Source organism: Pagrus major, chromosome 16 (genome assembly GCF_040436345.1).
Source record: "Pagrus major chromosome 16, Pma_NU_1.0".
NCBI lineage: Eukaryota > Metazoa > Chordata > Actinopteri > Spariformes > Sparidae > Pagrus > Pagrus major.
In genome coordinates this window covers 25,069,349-25,084,959 of record NC_133230.1, presented here as the reverse complement: position 1 = coordinate 25,084,959, position 15,611 = coordinate 25,069,349, and the positions used below count along the sequence as shown (strand labels likewise).

Sequence of the window (15,611 nt, the reverse complement as noted above, 5' to 3'; positions counted from 1 at the left end):
TACGACCTGATCCTTTCAGGCATGCGTGTGGTGGGAGGCCGTTGGGATTGGGGTATGCTGTCAATGTTACTTTAACCTTTACATCATAGAATCTCTTAAGAATAATGTCAAACTTTTGACTGTATAAGTTATCGACGCTGCCTTAAACATGTGTTATTTCTGCTGGCCAGTAGGGGGCGACTCCACTGGTTTCAAAGAAAGGCTTATTCTATGTAAGCTTATTAGAAAATGACCCTACTTCTCACTTGATTTATTACCTCAGTAAATGGTTTGTTAATGAGTTTATGCTCTCAATTGCTGGTTTGAAGTCTTCTTCGGCGCAGCATGATGTTCATTTTGTAAATTATGTCTGCCGACATGGGACTTTCAGAGTTCTCGGTGAGAACTTTTTTACTACGTATTTCACTCTTCAGATCATGACAACTTGACAAAATTTTAATTATGTTGCGCTTTATTTTAAGATTTAAACACAAAAATGTAGATTTCTTATGCAAATTATACTTATAAAGCATCATAATGGTAATGCAGAATCAAATATTTGTATATAAGTAATTATGTCTTTTTCACCTTTTCCAGCCATCACCTACACACCCAACTACAAGAAGACCCCTCCACCAGTTCCACCCCGCACCACCTCCAAACCCCTCATCTCCATCACAGCCCAGAGCAGCACCGAGTCCACCCAGGATGCCTACCACGAGGGGAGGCACCCTCATGGTGGGATGTGGGCCCCTGACGGCCTCAGCCTGGGGCTGAGCCCAGGCAGGGCCCTCTATAACTCCACGGACAGCCTGGACAGCACCAAGGCTGTGACCATAGCCATGGAGGCGGCCGGAGTCATGTCTGGAAAAAGACACCCGTCCACAGACAGCCACAGCTCGGTGCTCACCTGCGACAAGGCCATCCTGGTGTCCAAGGCTGAGGAGTACTTGAAGACACCTCGATCCTCAATAGGGATACAGGTTAGTCTTGTCTCACGCAGAATCAAATGAGTCTAAAAAAATCTTACAACTCACACATTCAACACAGAAACAGTGCTCTCTTTTAAGCAGCTAAAAATAGCAAGAGTGAGTCATCTTACTGCACTCCATCAATTAAGATTCAACTCAGGCTGGAGCAGGTTTTAGTGAATGGTAGTTCACTCCACGGTTCATTCGTTCCCTCTCCACTTACTGTATCTATATCTCTTTCTCTCCAATCTCTTCACGTTCCCTCTCTCCTTTTCTCTCTTTCTCTCCCTTTTCCTCTCTTTTTCTTTTTGTCTCCACCTTAGACTCTCTGTGATCATATCTTGTATTTGTCTGCCTCAGTCTCTGACATTAGCCGACGTCCTGGTGTTGTTGATCTCAAGCTGCAGTCTAAAGGTTGCAGGTGTGCTGCAGAACAAAGAAAGAGGACTGTGTAAAAGCTCACACCATCACCTCCGATCCATTTATAGTATTTTATCAAAGCAGAAAATCAGACTCACTTTGTGGATTTGAGAGTTTGAAAGTTGGTATTTTCTCTTGCAATGTGCATTGGGAGTAGTCATTTTGCTTCCCTGTACTCTTTTCATTATCATAATTTCCGCTCATCCACATTTACTTTCTTCCATTAATCTGTCCCCTGTATACCTTTATGCCATTTACTCAATTTTTAGTCTCTTTCCCACACAGAAATCCATAAAATCACACTCTCGCTCTCTTGTCTGCTGACCGTTCAATTTGCTAAGTCCAGGGTAAAGTTGAACTTGAAAAACCTCTCAAATATTTGAAGAAAAAAGCAAAAAAAGCAGAACATTTCATTAATCTCATTCCGTTCTGGAGGTCGTTGGGTGATGTTAAAGTATTTTAAGTCAAGCATACCTTAAAGGGTAATTGCTGAGTTTTTTCAGGTGATATTAAGATAAACCTTTGGTTGGAGATTGACTATCAGATGTTGCTTCTGGGGAGTCAGCCAGTGAATGATGATGATCCCTTCAAGTTGACTTTGAGTTGAGTTGTATCACATCCAAACCTTCCCAGACATTACATGTCACTGTAATGTGTAAACAGGAGCAATTAAAAAGAGCCTCAAACACATTATTTCTAGCAGCCCATTAGCCTTCATGTGTTGTGTATACCTGGTGTGTCTGTGGAATAGAGAAATGTCTTTGTAAAGTCACTACAGGGAGCATTACTATTACCTTAGATATCTACATTTCATGTCTTACAGTGATATTTTAATGGCCCCCCTATAGAGTGCTGCAGGGATGACGTATTTTTGCATGCTAACCTGGAAGTTAGCACCCCATGGTTCCCTTGACAGAAAGGCTATGGGATTTTTCAATTTGATTTTGGATTATTGCAGAAAATAAACTCTTGACAAATGAACGCCACTTTTGTTTTATTTATTTAGGTGTAAATGTGATCGCCAGAAGTAAAAAGCAAACGTTAGGCTATGAATAAAGTACTTTGCAGTCACATGACTTCAACGTCACCTCCACTAAGCGTCTTACTACACTGTACCGTACACACTTTGCCATAAATTAAAAGTCTACAAGTTGACGTTAGAATTAGAGTTGTTTGCAACTGAACACCGCCTGTAAAGATGGACTCGTGAGTAGATGTGTCTCTGTGTTTGGTTAGCCACTTGTTAGCAACTGCATTTTTAAAGACATTTAAACACTTGAGAATGTAAATGTGGGGTAGTAACTGACATATTTTATTCCGTAGAACAAAACATGAAAATATCTTAAGCTTGTTTTAACCACATTGCAATACCCTATTTCAAGCATTTTAAAGAAAAATCCATATGACTTACTCATTTCAGGGCATTACTACGACACTCTATTAGTCAGCATATTCAAACTCTGATTAAATTGTATTTGCACTACACCCCTCCACCCCAAGCTGTAAAAGTGATTTGTTTGTTGGGTCATCACATGTTCTGCCTGTCCTCAGAAGAGATCTGATTAGCTGTACTTAAACCTACTTCAAGTCACGTTTACCTGGCTATGAAACAGTCTCCATTTGGTTTTGATACCTCTGTAACACCTACCCAAGTAAACGAGACCATCATCGAGAAGATTGGTTATCTCTATGTAGATATCCTTAATGCCTGTTACCGGGTCAGATTCCGACTTATACGGGTCAGACAAGTCTTAAAATTGGCTGAGTGCTACAAATAGATACATTACCTCATCATTATGCATCTTGCAGAATTAGCAAAATGAAAGTTCCTTGCAGCTGCTTTAAACTGAGCCCCGCTCTTATTAATTAAAATAATAAATAATAAAAGCAACATAAACAAGAATCCACATTACTTAAATCCAACGTGCAACTAAAATTTAAATGGAAACTAAAGCACGTTTAAATAAGTCTGTTGTCTTGGCTGCTTGTTCAGCGGAGCCTGTTGAAGTACAGCCTGTATCTGAGCCACCATCAATAATCACGAATACGTGTAATGCCAGCCTTGTTTCAAATGATGAATATGGGTTTGCAGAGAAATCATTTGAATGTAAATGCAGGTTTCAGAGTAATTTCCTGTCTCATGTAAACACAGTGATTTACCCTCTCATGTACAAAACACAGGAAATTAATGGAACCAGGTTACTGTGAAACCTATATTTACATTCATACAATTGCTGATGCTGTCTGCAAAGTGTTCACTCCCTGATGGCTTACACACACAGTACGTACAGTCTCTGTTTCCAGCAAGTCAGGGGTCAGAGCCAGTTATCCGGGGATGATCCGGGCCCCTAACCACACTGATGAGTGCTATAAGGCAGAGCTGCAACATGAAAATCTCATTCTCATGCCTCACCAAACTTCATGGTGGGCGACACTGAATCAGGGGTGCCATCTTTCCAGATCAACATGCATGTAGCTCGGATTTAGCTCGTTCATTACCGACAGTAGGGGAATACAGATCAAATCGAGTGTCGCCAGGGAACAAGGACATTTATTCAAATGTATGTGTGTGTTTGTGCCTGAGGGAGAGCGACAGAGAATTATAGCAGCTTTCAAATTGGCTGCAGTGATGTGTGTAAAGTCCATAAGCACCTTTGGCTATCAGTGCAGGTGCAGTAAAGGTCTGACTTGGCAACCAGAGATGGGAAGTAACGAAGTACAAATACTCAGTTATAGTAATTCAGGTATCTGTACTTCACTCGAATATTTACTTTTCTAACTTTTTACTTTTACTCCCTACATTTTAACACAAATATCTGTACTTTCTACTCCTTACATTTTCAAAACAGGCTTGTTACTTAAGTTTTAATGCATTTTTATTTTCAATTTATTATCGAGTATTTTCATTTTGCGTCATTGCATGCCGCCTTCCCTACATCGTTGCATATTACACACGGCAGGTTTAGCAAGACAAAACCACATAAAAGACGTAAAAAGATGGAAACAGACAGAAAGGCAGAGTCGAATGGGGAGAAAAGGCGTGTAGTGACAAAGGCTCAGGTTCAGTTAGCTTTGTCACAGACATGGCCGGTAGAAATGTTCTTCAGAGCGATTCTTTTTACTTTTATACTTTGAGTACATTTCAGAGCCTGCACTTACTTGCTTTTACTTGAGTAAGTAAGGTGAATCAGTTCTTCTACTTTTACCAGAGTCTTGTTTTACCAAAGTATCTGTACTTCTATTTGAGTAAAGAATGTGTGTACTTTTGCCACCTTTGTTGGCAACAAGGTTTTGTTAAAAACTCCCTAAAAATACAATCCAACCCTTCAGCATCAACCCACCACCATTTTGAATGCCAGAACACCATATTATTAGTTTGTACGTCACATGTTCACAATGAGGACAATGAGGTCTTGACTTTCTATGGGAGTTTGAGGGTATTTATCAGCCTGGTGGAGGGGGATTTATATTCCAGAGTTTAAAACTTAGATATGGTGGACTTTTTGTTTGGCAGAATCCAGAGATGTGTACATAATATATTCAACTTTGATTACAAATATAGATACATTTATAATTTAGTAATTCACAATTGGAATCAGAACCAAGTTTGTAGCCAACTTGGTTTTCACATACGAGGAATTTGCCTTGGTGATTTGGTGCATAACAATCATCAAGTCAGTAGAAAAAAGTATAAAAGAATATAAAACGCAAGTCCTGCTGGCCAGTAACAGCTGGCCAGTTCTTACATATTGCACCTTTAATTAACCGGGCTGAATTTCCGAGGATTTGATTTGGATTAGATATTAGTTAAGGGAGTTTGTAAGCAGTTGTTGATTTTCTGAGGAATTTCCTTGAGAGAACTGCTCTGGTTAAATACAACAAAACATGATTTTAAAGGCAATAAATAACATAAAAGATCCAAATAATTCAAAAATGTTTGAAATCCTGGCTCATACAGCCCTCGGGCAGTGTACATAAAAGTCACCTGGTGCATTTGTAGGCTCATGTATATAACTACAAGTCAAACTGTCACTAGCCGGTTACTTAATAGCCACCATTTGAGTTGAGTGCCTGCTGCAACTCATGACTGTCATGAGATGATGACAATAATGTCTTGGGGCTTTGCAAATATTGATTTATCAATATTGTAGACAGCTTCAGTTGCATGGACATCATATCACACGACCAATCAGTCTGCCTCACCTACTACTGGCAGTATAATCACCCTGCCTCTGTATTGATTTGCCATTTCCTTTTCCACCCCCCTATCTTCCAAGAGGTCAACATATCTTTAATCTTTGACCTTGTCCTGACTTCCTGCCGTCCTTAAGGGCGACTTTTACTGCTGCCTCAGATAACCTTTTGCTCCCTTAAAGCTGAGACATGTTTGTTTTCTAAAGTGCTGATTGATTTTTTTTACAAAACTAGATTTAATTGGAGCCATAATGAGGCTGCATAAAGTGGAAGTCAAAGCTTTTAACCTTAAACACAGTCAGTGGCTGCGAAAAGTCACCAGGTGGTGTTTGTGTGCTTTGGATGAAAGGCGCAGCGGTTCAACTTTTCGCTGATGCTCACAGTTTTCACACCTGCGCTGAAGTTGTGACGGTGATTGCCGACGTAGTGTGTGTATTTACACTGTGTGTGTGTGTGTGTGTGTGTGTGTGTGTGTGTGTGTGTGTGTGTGTGTGTGTGTGTGTGTGTGTGCACAGCAGCATATCTCTACATATGTACACCTAAACATCTCCCAGGTGGGTAAGCCTGTTGGACATAAATCTCCCAGCCTCCTGGATGTTTTGTCTTTCTTCTGTCCCCATCCATCACAGACATGAAACTCATTCTCTTTTCATGAGGTGGACTTTGCTCTGCTTCTAACACAAAGTAATGGAGGTCACCTCAGCAGGCTGCTCCACACTCACTCCCTCCTTGCTAACAGCTTCTCCCAAATGACCTGACAGGGTAGAAAATGGCTCTCCAAAAATGTCACTACCTGGCTTCAATACTGACCACTCCACACCAAAGGTAGGGTTGACATTTACTCACAGCAGAGGCACGCCTTATTTTGTACCCCTGCCTTCAACTAACCATCATAGTCATGATACTACATGGAGCTGAAGATTTATGAATGTCAGACACTCCAAAGGCTTCGTATGGACATTTCCGGACGGCTCATAGAATAATTTTTGATGGAAAAGGCAGGGATATTACTTCATCTTCGAGCAGCTCTTTGAAGCTGTAGGCACAGCAGTGTTACATACTCACAATGACAATGCCAACATGCTGATGTGAAGCAGGTGTTCACCATCTTAGTTTATTGTGTTTGCATTGCTAACATTTGCTAATTAGCAGCATTGGAATGTCATTAGTTTTGCAGGCATTTGGTCATAAAGCAAAGCGTTGCACAACAACCATAAGTCTCTCTCCATATCCGGCCACTCTATATCATCAAAGTTTTGATTTGCAGACCATTTCTAGTATAGTCCAAAAGAAAAAAGTCTCAGTGGGCACTAAAGAAGAAGCACTCAAATGACAAAAAAAAAAAGGACAAAGAAAGGCTTAAGACAGCAAAAGAAAGGAAAAGATTGTGACAGTAAGCCAGCAGGAAATTGTGAGCGCTAGACAAAGAGCGCAGCGAGAGCAAAGAAATTAAACAAGAAAGAGATGAGCAATTGGCGACATGAGGAATAAGTGACAGATAGAAGAGCGTGGCAAAAAATGGTGAGCACTGACAGGGTTTCCATAAAGACAGTAAAACATGGGGCTCCAGGGAGTGGTGCAGGCGACAATAAAGAGTCTCAGAGCCTGGGCGGCTGGATCAGGATCGCAGCCATGCAAGGGCAGACTGAATCATCATCTGTCATTCTTCCTTCACATCCCATAATTTCCACTAATGTTGTTAATCTGTCACTGTGTAACTATGGGCACACAGCTGTAAATATAGCCCTGACAAAGATCTATTCATAGTACCTAACTTTCAGGTTTTTAACATTTTTCTTGGGGATAAAATACGAATAAATATTTAAATAAAAATAGAATAATAAATATGTATTTATTTATTTTGGAGCCAATTCATCAAAGTCATGTTTATGGCCACCTGATGACGTCCAATATTCACTCTTCTTTTATCTTTTGTTTAGTCTCCACCAACTTCAGAGAAAATATCTGGCTGTTTAGCTGCTAAATGCTCCTACTATGAGCACCAGCTAGTTGCTAACTATGGCTGTCTCATGTTTGGTGCTGGGCAGGTTGAGTACAGTTGGTGTATAAGAGCTTTATAGAGTTGCGTGATGTAAAACCAAAACAATGAGCTGAAAGATGCTGAAATGCTCCATAAATCTGAGGGCAACTGCAGAGTTGCTAATTCTGTGTGGGTTTATTATTACAAGTGAGTATGAAATTAACCTGTGGCCAATTCTTACATATTATATATTATTATATTCTTTTATACCCATGTTAGGGTTACAACATATTATCGCAAAACATAATGTAGTAACTTCCTTTCTTTGCTTCATGTACTGTATATTTGATGTGATAGATCATATGATTTACAAATCCTGCTACTCAGGTGATACTTGAGGTTTTCAACACAGCACTTTAGCGGTTAAAAAGCCTATGAAATATTACAAATATTACATTTCAGTCAACCATGAATATTTATGGTTTAACACTAACTATATAGTGCACAATATAACATACAGAACATCTTCCTGCATTTTTTAGATTAATTTCCATAGAAACCAAAACTCCTCCACAGGAAACCTCTCCAGTCTTGTTGCCTTTGCTGCCTTCATAAATCTTACAATGTTTACTTTCTGACAGGCCATGTACCGTTAAGGTGCTCTGTCCAGTCCCAAACCAATAAACCCAGAAGCACTGGGGAATGGTAGCTCACATAATGAGAAGCACTTTTGGTTTGTATCATTTCTTCGCATTAGGTGGAAGCAGCCACGGACTCTGAATCTGAAAGCAAAGGCTCGCGGGAGTACCACTCTGTTGGGATCCAGGTGGAGGACAACAAGAAAGGGTGAGATAATGATTCTAGGATTTTTAGCTCATTTAAAAACCACTATCTTTGATGTTGGCTCTCACTTTAATGAACAATAGTCCCATTGTCTCTGCCCTTATCTACCATTTTGGCCTGTGTGTATAAATGTGTGCATTAATCTGCGTCTTTCTACCTCAGACAGGCCAGGTTCAAACGCTCAAACAGTGTGACTGCAGCTGTGCAGGCTGACATGGAGTTGGACTTCCCCATCATGGAGGACAAGGGCCTGCAGTTCGGTGGGGGCTTCCAGCGCCACTCAGAGCCCAGCACGCCCACCCAATACGGGGCGGTGCGGACCGTACGTACCCAGGGGCTCTTCAGCTACCGTGACGATTACCGTACCCCTGCTGAACCCCCCAGCCCCAGGGAGACCAACAGTGAGGCCACATGGCAGCTGGAACCCCCCTCCCCACGGGATAGCGCGGCCACGTCGGGCGAGTCGGGCAGGGCGTCCCCCTCCCTGAGGAGGGACGGGAGCTGGTTCATGCAGCTGCTGCACACAGAGACCAAGAGGATTGAGGGCTGGTGTAAGGAGATGGAGGCAGAAGCTGAAGAGAATGACCTGTCAGAGGAAAGTGAGTGTTCGGCTGAGAGCTTCATACATGACTGACCTGAGGTTGCTTTGAAAGATGGATTTTTTTAATGCACTGTACTGTATGTGTTGTACTTGATTTGCTGTCTGTGCGTTGCAGTTCTAGGCAAAATCCGAAGTGCAGTGGGAAGCGCTCAGCTGCTCATGTCTCAGAAATTCCAGCAATTCTACTGGCTGTGTCAGCAAAATCTGGTAAGAAACCTATCAGAGAGTGTGTGTGCGTGTGCGTGTGTGTGTGTGTGCGCGCGCGCGCGCACGTGTGTGTGTGTGTGTGTGTGTGTGTGTCGAGTAGTAGTGTGGTCAAAATGACTGTATTAAAACGGAAATCTAGGTCTTTTTTTTCTGACTGATATCCCTTTCACACTGGACAAAAACGTATTACCATACACTTACATGTAGCTCTTGTCTTCAGTGGGAAAGGGAACATTCGAGATTAATTTCCAGGACAGATGACTCTGTAGTTTCTGATGTTGCTGCATAAATATTTTTCAATGTGTCTCTGTGAAAGCAGAGCTTCAACATCGTTCTGTTGGCATTGAGTTTGAAAGAGAGACTCAAGTCAAAGATATAAAAAGTACTATAAAAGATATTGAAAGATCGTGAAAGTTAAAAAGTCGAAGTCCGCACCTACAGAAGCTCATCTCTCCCACAGAAAACACTGCTCCCGAAACACCTCGTCCGTAGTCTTGCTTTAATTCTGTGTCTTTGTGACATCACACTACATCACTGTGTCCGACATTTGCATAATTTGTGCCTAACAGCTAGTTTGGCACGTAAGAATTGATTTAGCACAGCTGCTTTGCTTCTGTTAGCGGTGCATGTGTGAGTTGACCAATCAGGGGAGACTTGGTATTAAGTAGCGGGGGGCCCTTAAAGAGGCTGGAGATAAAACAGAGTATTTCAGACAGAGAGGGAATACAGTGCTGCAGTACTGCACAGTATGAGAAAACTGATGTGCTTTTTGCGTACAAAAGCATGTAAACCTATTCTAGTAGTAACCCAAAATAAAATTATGAACCTGAAGATGAGCATAATATGTCACCTTTAAAAAACACTGTACACTCTCTTATTGTGGTGTAAAGAATATTGCTATATTATCCTCTACACATGTCAATAGCAACAAAAGAGACAGCCATCACATCTACATAATTACCCACAATCACTGATAATGAGGATCAGTAATTATTTGTGCAGCTATAATACAGCTATAATAAATGCAGATATAATAATAATTTGTCTATGATGACTCGAGTGGTGAAGTATACAACTAGATTTGTAGCCCATTTGTAAGCTCCAGACCAGAATTTAAATGTTGAGAGTTCCACTTTTTAACTGTGTGCATAAATCAGAAGATATAAGGAAGAAAAATGAGTATGATGCAGCTGCGTAAGAGTCCAAAAACACAGGCTGCGCTGTGAAATTAACTTTTACCATTAGAAACAGTTCCACAATCCTTATTTGAAATCCCTATATGTCCTCACAACCTTTGTTTTCCAACCTTCAGTACACATTTAATGCTTTAACCGGCACTAACAAACTGAATCAAAGCTCCCCGAATATCATTGATTGTTGAAAGCTACAACACTGAGAATCAATAGCCATCCAGCACATTTCTATGTGACCTGAACTTTTTGAAATGAGCGTGGATAAGAGTGGTTTGAATGATGCGGCTTTGTTCTGAGAAGAAAGAAGCCAAACTGGGGTTGAAACAGACTGAATATCCAGACATCAGCCGCTCTATTGCTCATCCAGAGCAGGAACACACACGGGGTCAGGGATTTCTTCCTCATATTTTTCTTGCACTGTTCACAACTCGTTTTATTGATCTGAGCCAAGTACCCAATATTTCAGATGAAGTTGGTGCGGAGTTATGAGAGATAGTGTTGTTGTTTTTGCAATGTGCTGCAGAAACTGCTCATTCAGGTGGAGTGGGAGTAGCACGGAGATTAGACACAGTGAACCAGCCTTTTAGACCAAGTCAAGAATAAGTTTGTCCCACTGAAGGATGCCATATTGTGCAAGTTTACTTCAAGATATAATATGTAGGAATTCTGTATTAAATTGCCTAAAGACAACTAGATCTTTTGTTGAGTTGTGTACCTACATTATCCCAAATGGTTCCAACAGTGTTGGAGTCCAAGTCCACAAGATCACTGCTGCAGTCAGGTTGATAAACAGGCGTGAAGATTAATCCACTTTTTAATCCGAAAAGTTTTAAAGTAACCTCTGAGCTCTCCTCCTGTCGGTAAACGGTTTCGGATCGGAGCAGAATTCAAAGTGATTCCAGGTGTTTATTCTCCAGAAGGTCCGGCTCTAATCCAGACTCTTTAGCTGGCTCTAAATCAGCTGAGCAGCAGCTCTTGCCAGAGATAGAGAGCCCCCTTGCAGACAAAGTTATATATTGTACATTTAACAACTTTTTCATCACAAAAAGATGAAGCCTTTCTTTGCATGTGGAACAATTTTCACCTCTTACAGCTTCATTTGGTGAATAAATGCACACATTAGAAGGTTAAATGATGTCTAATTGTCTAATCAGCCTGTTTCTCTCTACTTCACGGATCAACCATCATAGAGCTTGACTTAAAATTGCTCTAAAAGAGAGGCAAACAACGTGCATGGAGCTCTTCTCTGGGAGGAGCTCCAGGATTAAAAGCACACACTGACACAGCCAAAGCTTAAAACTCACTGACTCCTCCTAAATCTGCCAGCTCTGGATATTTGAAGCCTTAAGACTTCTGAGACAGTTTGCAGAACATCACAAGTTCAGGGGTCAGAATAAAGCTGATGGAATGCTGAGGCACTCCCTCGGTAATTACAGATAACAGACATGTGGTCTGTTCCTCGCTTACCTTACATGATTGGTTCTTGTGATATTTGAAGTGAGTAATTTAGGAAGATTCTTTTGCTGTACAAAAGAGAATTATACTAATCCCATAATACTATACAAATATCAAAGCAAAACTTAGACACCCCATTGGAATATTATGCAAATTTAGAGGATTTGAGTCATGCCAGATGAGATTTTAGCCATAAAGTAAAATAAAGTTACGGTAACTTTATTCTCTGTATCACTCACACAGTTTCATATACTGATGCAAGTTTGGCTAAAGCCATCTGACGATCTGAAGACTAAATAGTCTGCTTTTCATTCGCATTTTGAGCTTGTTTTTTAGTGATGCTGTAACATTTTGCTTTTGTAGGATTATGAATGTTTAACGTCAAAATGAAGCATCTCTTTGCCATATTTCTTGGTTAAAAGAGCGCAGTGTGGCAGGACATAATGCCCCTCTGCCGTCTCTGGGGTTTTTGAATTGACACTTCCCATCACAGACGTGTTGTTGACGTATTTCTTCTCAAATCAGGGATCTGATACGGTTTAGGTTGCTTATTCTGGTGGTGTGACAGACTGGAAGACAATGAAGACTAATCTGAAACAGTAGGTTGACTTAAACCTGCAGTGCAGAAATTAAGATCTGTGACACTCAAACCCTTTGCCACACTAGTTCACACAATGCTGATAAAGCCTATCACCACCAGATAAATCTCCCTTTTTGGCAGTATACAGAGAGTTGTTTCTTTAATCTCGATTCTGTGGTGACTTCGTTGTGCTGGGAGGAGGAACTGAGCGACTAGGAGCTTGCCAGAGTTTGTGGAGTCATAAGCTCATTGACAGCGTTTGTGTAATTACTCTCAGTGCCAGAGGGGGGAGATAAAAGTTCAGCACTGCAGGTTTAAACTCTGCAAAGAACTGGCTTGAGACAAACTGGAAGAAATTAAAGGAACAATCTGAAAAAGTAGGATGACTTAAACTCTACAAAGAATATATAACGTACACCCAATTTACTCACCAACACCCACAGCATCCATGCTGTTCGTAAACAACATGGGCCATAGCTGGATCCATAAATGTAATCGCAAAGTTCTGCAAGCCCTAAATGTGTATAATATTGAAGCAGTTGTTGCTAAGGAGCATTTAACACATTTTCACCCCGATGAGACCAGTCTGAAAGGTTCTTAAAATATTTATCTGGAACACATGAACTGCTCTATAATTAACAGTTTCCTTAGAACCTCTTTTTTAATTGTTGTGAATTTTCTTTTACTCATTCTTGTATTCAGCATCGCCTTTTTAAATTTATACCATAGTCCATACAGAAAGCAAACCCATAACCTTGATATTGTTTGCACCATATTGTATAAAAAGCTCCTTAATAAATTCTAAGTTGTAAGTGCAGTGTGTGAGGAGCTCCTTGTCTGATGAGACCATTGTTGTGTCATTGCTGTCTTTAACACCAGCATTATACCACAGATCAGTCAGAGATAGCAGCCTAACAGATAAAATCTGTAAACAACAAAGATTGAATAATAATGACATATTTAGTTCAAGATCATTACCACAAATCAACATGATTTTGTCATGTTGCCGCTGCACACAGAACTGACAGAAAGATTTGGGTCTTTACATTTGGCGTAACCTCCAAAACTCAATTATTAACATAAAGTATTTGCACAGAATCTCATGACTCATTAACCTGTAGCCACTGCAGGCCAGTTGCGGAGACAATGAGGCGCTGCTCAATCTGATGTTTCTTTCATGTTAGGAATTGAGTGATGAAAGAGAACCGAACCGACAAAAAATATTTCTGAGCTCATTCATGGAAATAAGACAGAATTGGTCTCATCACAAGTTGTTATCCCTCCTTTCAACCAAAAATGAAACTGGTGTTCGTGCTTTGAGTCTCATAAGGACATCTAGTGGATCCTACTAACCTATAACAGTATTTATTATCTGGCATACCACAGACATTAACATTAACTTTGCTGTAACTCCTCTTACCCGCGCCCCTCGTAGGATCCCAGTGCCATGCCACGGCCCACCTCTCAGGACCTGGCTGGGTTCTGGGACCTGCTGCAGCTCTCCATTGAAGACGTCACCATGAAGTTTGACCAGCTGCAGCAGATCAAGAACAACAACTGGAGGCCTGTAGACAGCCCAGAGAAGAAGGTAATGGATTATCTTGGTACTGATCCCAGACAGGCATCAGAAATAACTGCATTTTTATTTACTTTTGGATTTTGATAAAACCAAAACCAACCAACTGATCAAATGTGTACAAACACCCCTTAATTATTCTCTCTTCTTCCTAAAGCCACCAGCTCCCGTACCAAAGAAGACTGTTCGACAGAAGAGTATGATAACGAGGGAGAAATCCCTGGACCTCCCAGACAGGCACCGGCAGGAGGCCCGTAGGCGGCTCATGGCCGCCAAGCGGGCCGCCTCGTTCCGGCAGAACTCAGCCTCGGAGCGAGCAGACAGCATTGAGATCTATATTCCCGAGGCTCAGACTAGACTTTGAGAAGATAGGGTCCGGGGGCTGAAACGTCTCCCTGCTCCCACGTTCAAACAACTTTAAAAACTAGCCTTTTTTCTAGACTGCTACTCTCTCTACTCTTCCTTTATCCATCTGTTGTCTGATCTCGATAGCCATCCTCAGTGCCCATCGCCAACACCATTGGTCTGTAGGATGTGCCAAGCCTCTTCTCCCATTGCCAGAATAAGTGTTAGCAGAAATGTATGTATGACATGGGTCGGTCTGGTTTCTCCTTGGTTTGCTGGTGATCATGATAGCCAGCCTACGAGCTCCCTCATCCAACTTCCTGGATGGGTACGTCTGTAGTTTTTCAGCATTTGCAAAGTGCCATTTAAAAAGTGCAGCTTTGAAAACCTACCAGCAACCAGGCCTTTGAGCTAAAGGAGTAAATGAGAGAAATTATATTTATTTCAAGTTGTTCAAAAATGGTCAAAGTTAGTAACCCTTCAGTATTTTTCAATAATTTAAGGTTACATTATGATTATACTTTTTGTTTGTCTGGTCTTTTTTGGGGTAAATGTTAATTACAAGCTAAGTATCACAAAATTGTTGTAAGTTCAAAACTTTGAAAAGTGCCAATGCTTGAAATACCTCAACTATGTGCATGTGGCACTGATCATCCATCCAAGGTTATTCAGGCAGCCCTTATAAGCTCTGGACTGGTCAGTGTTGAAAAAAATGCAGCTTTCTACCCAATCTGGTTGTAGTCAAACATTTTTCTTGGTCTGGATTGGTGGAAGAATGACATCTGTCAGCTCATTTACATGCACATTTCAAACATCTTTCCTATATATCTCATGTTCCTGTTGCCAACTTTCAAATATTGACATTTACTTGAAGCAGAAAACATGCAAGTCTTGTGCCATCATTTCCATTATGTCAATGCAGTAGAAAAAAAAACTATGAAGGTTTGTGTAACTCCTTAGATCAAAATGTGTAGACAAATGCACTTATGCACTTATTACAATTCTCTCTATTTCCAAGGGAAATGTACATACCCAAGTTCACAATAGTACTGTTGTATTTTTGAATTGTGAGCGGGAAGAATATTCATCGTGTATATTTATTTTCCTTTCATGTCCACTGCTTGCCTGCCCTCTCTATTGCTTTCGGCAAATTTGTTGCAGACATACGCCGGCTTGATCACACATACAAAATCATTCTGCTGCATTTTCATCTGATACTTCTCTCAGGCCCTTTCAAGTAGCGCCCTCAGCTGTAGTTAATGAGGA

The 15,611-nt window shown here is 40.9% G+C and overlaps 1 protein-coding gene across 1 annotated transcript in view; it reads left to right on the top strand.

Annotated features, from left to right (window-relative positions):
- dlgap2a (discs, large (Drosophila) homolog-associated protein 2a) overlaps positions 1–14,364 on the top strand; it is a 54,942-nt gene extending 40,578 nt beyond the window's left edge. Inside the window, exons 5-10 of the mRNA XM_073483827.1 lie at positions 577–962; positions 8,303–8,391; positions 8,551–8,987; positions 9,105–9,196; positions 13,860–14,012; positions 14,158–14,364. Coding sequence (XP_073339928.1) covers positions 577–962; positions 8,303–8,391; positions 8,551–8,987; positions 9,105–9,196; positions 13,860–14,012; positions 14,158–14,364 — 1,364 coding nt within the window. The remainder of the gene's footprint in view (positions 1–576; positions 963–8,302; positions 8,392–8,550; positions 8,988–9,104; positions 9,197–13,859; positions 14,013–14,157) is intronic.
- Positions 14,365–15,611: the final 1,247 nt, after the last annotated feature.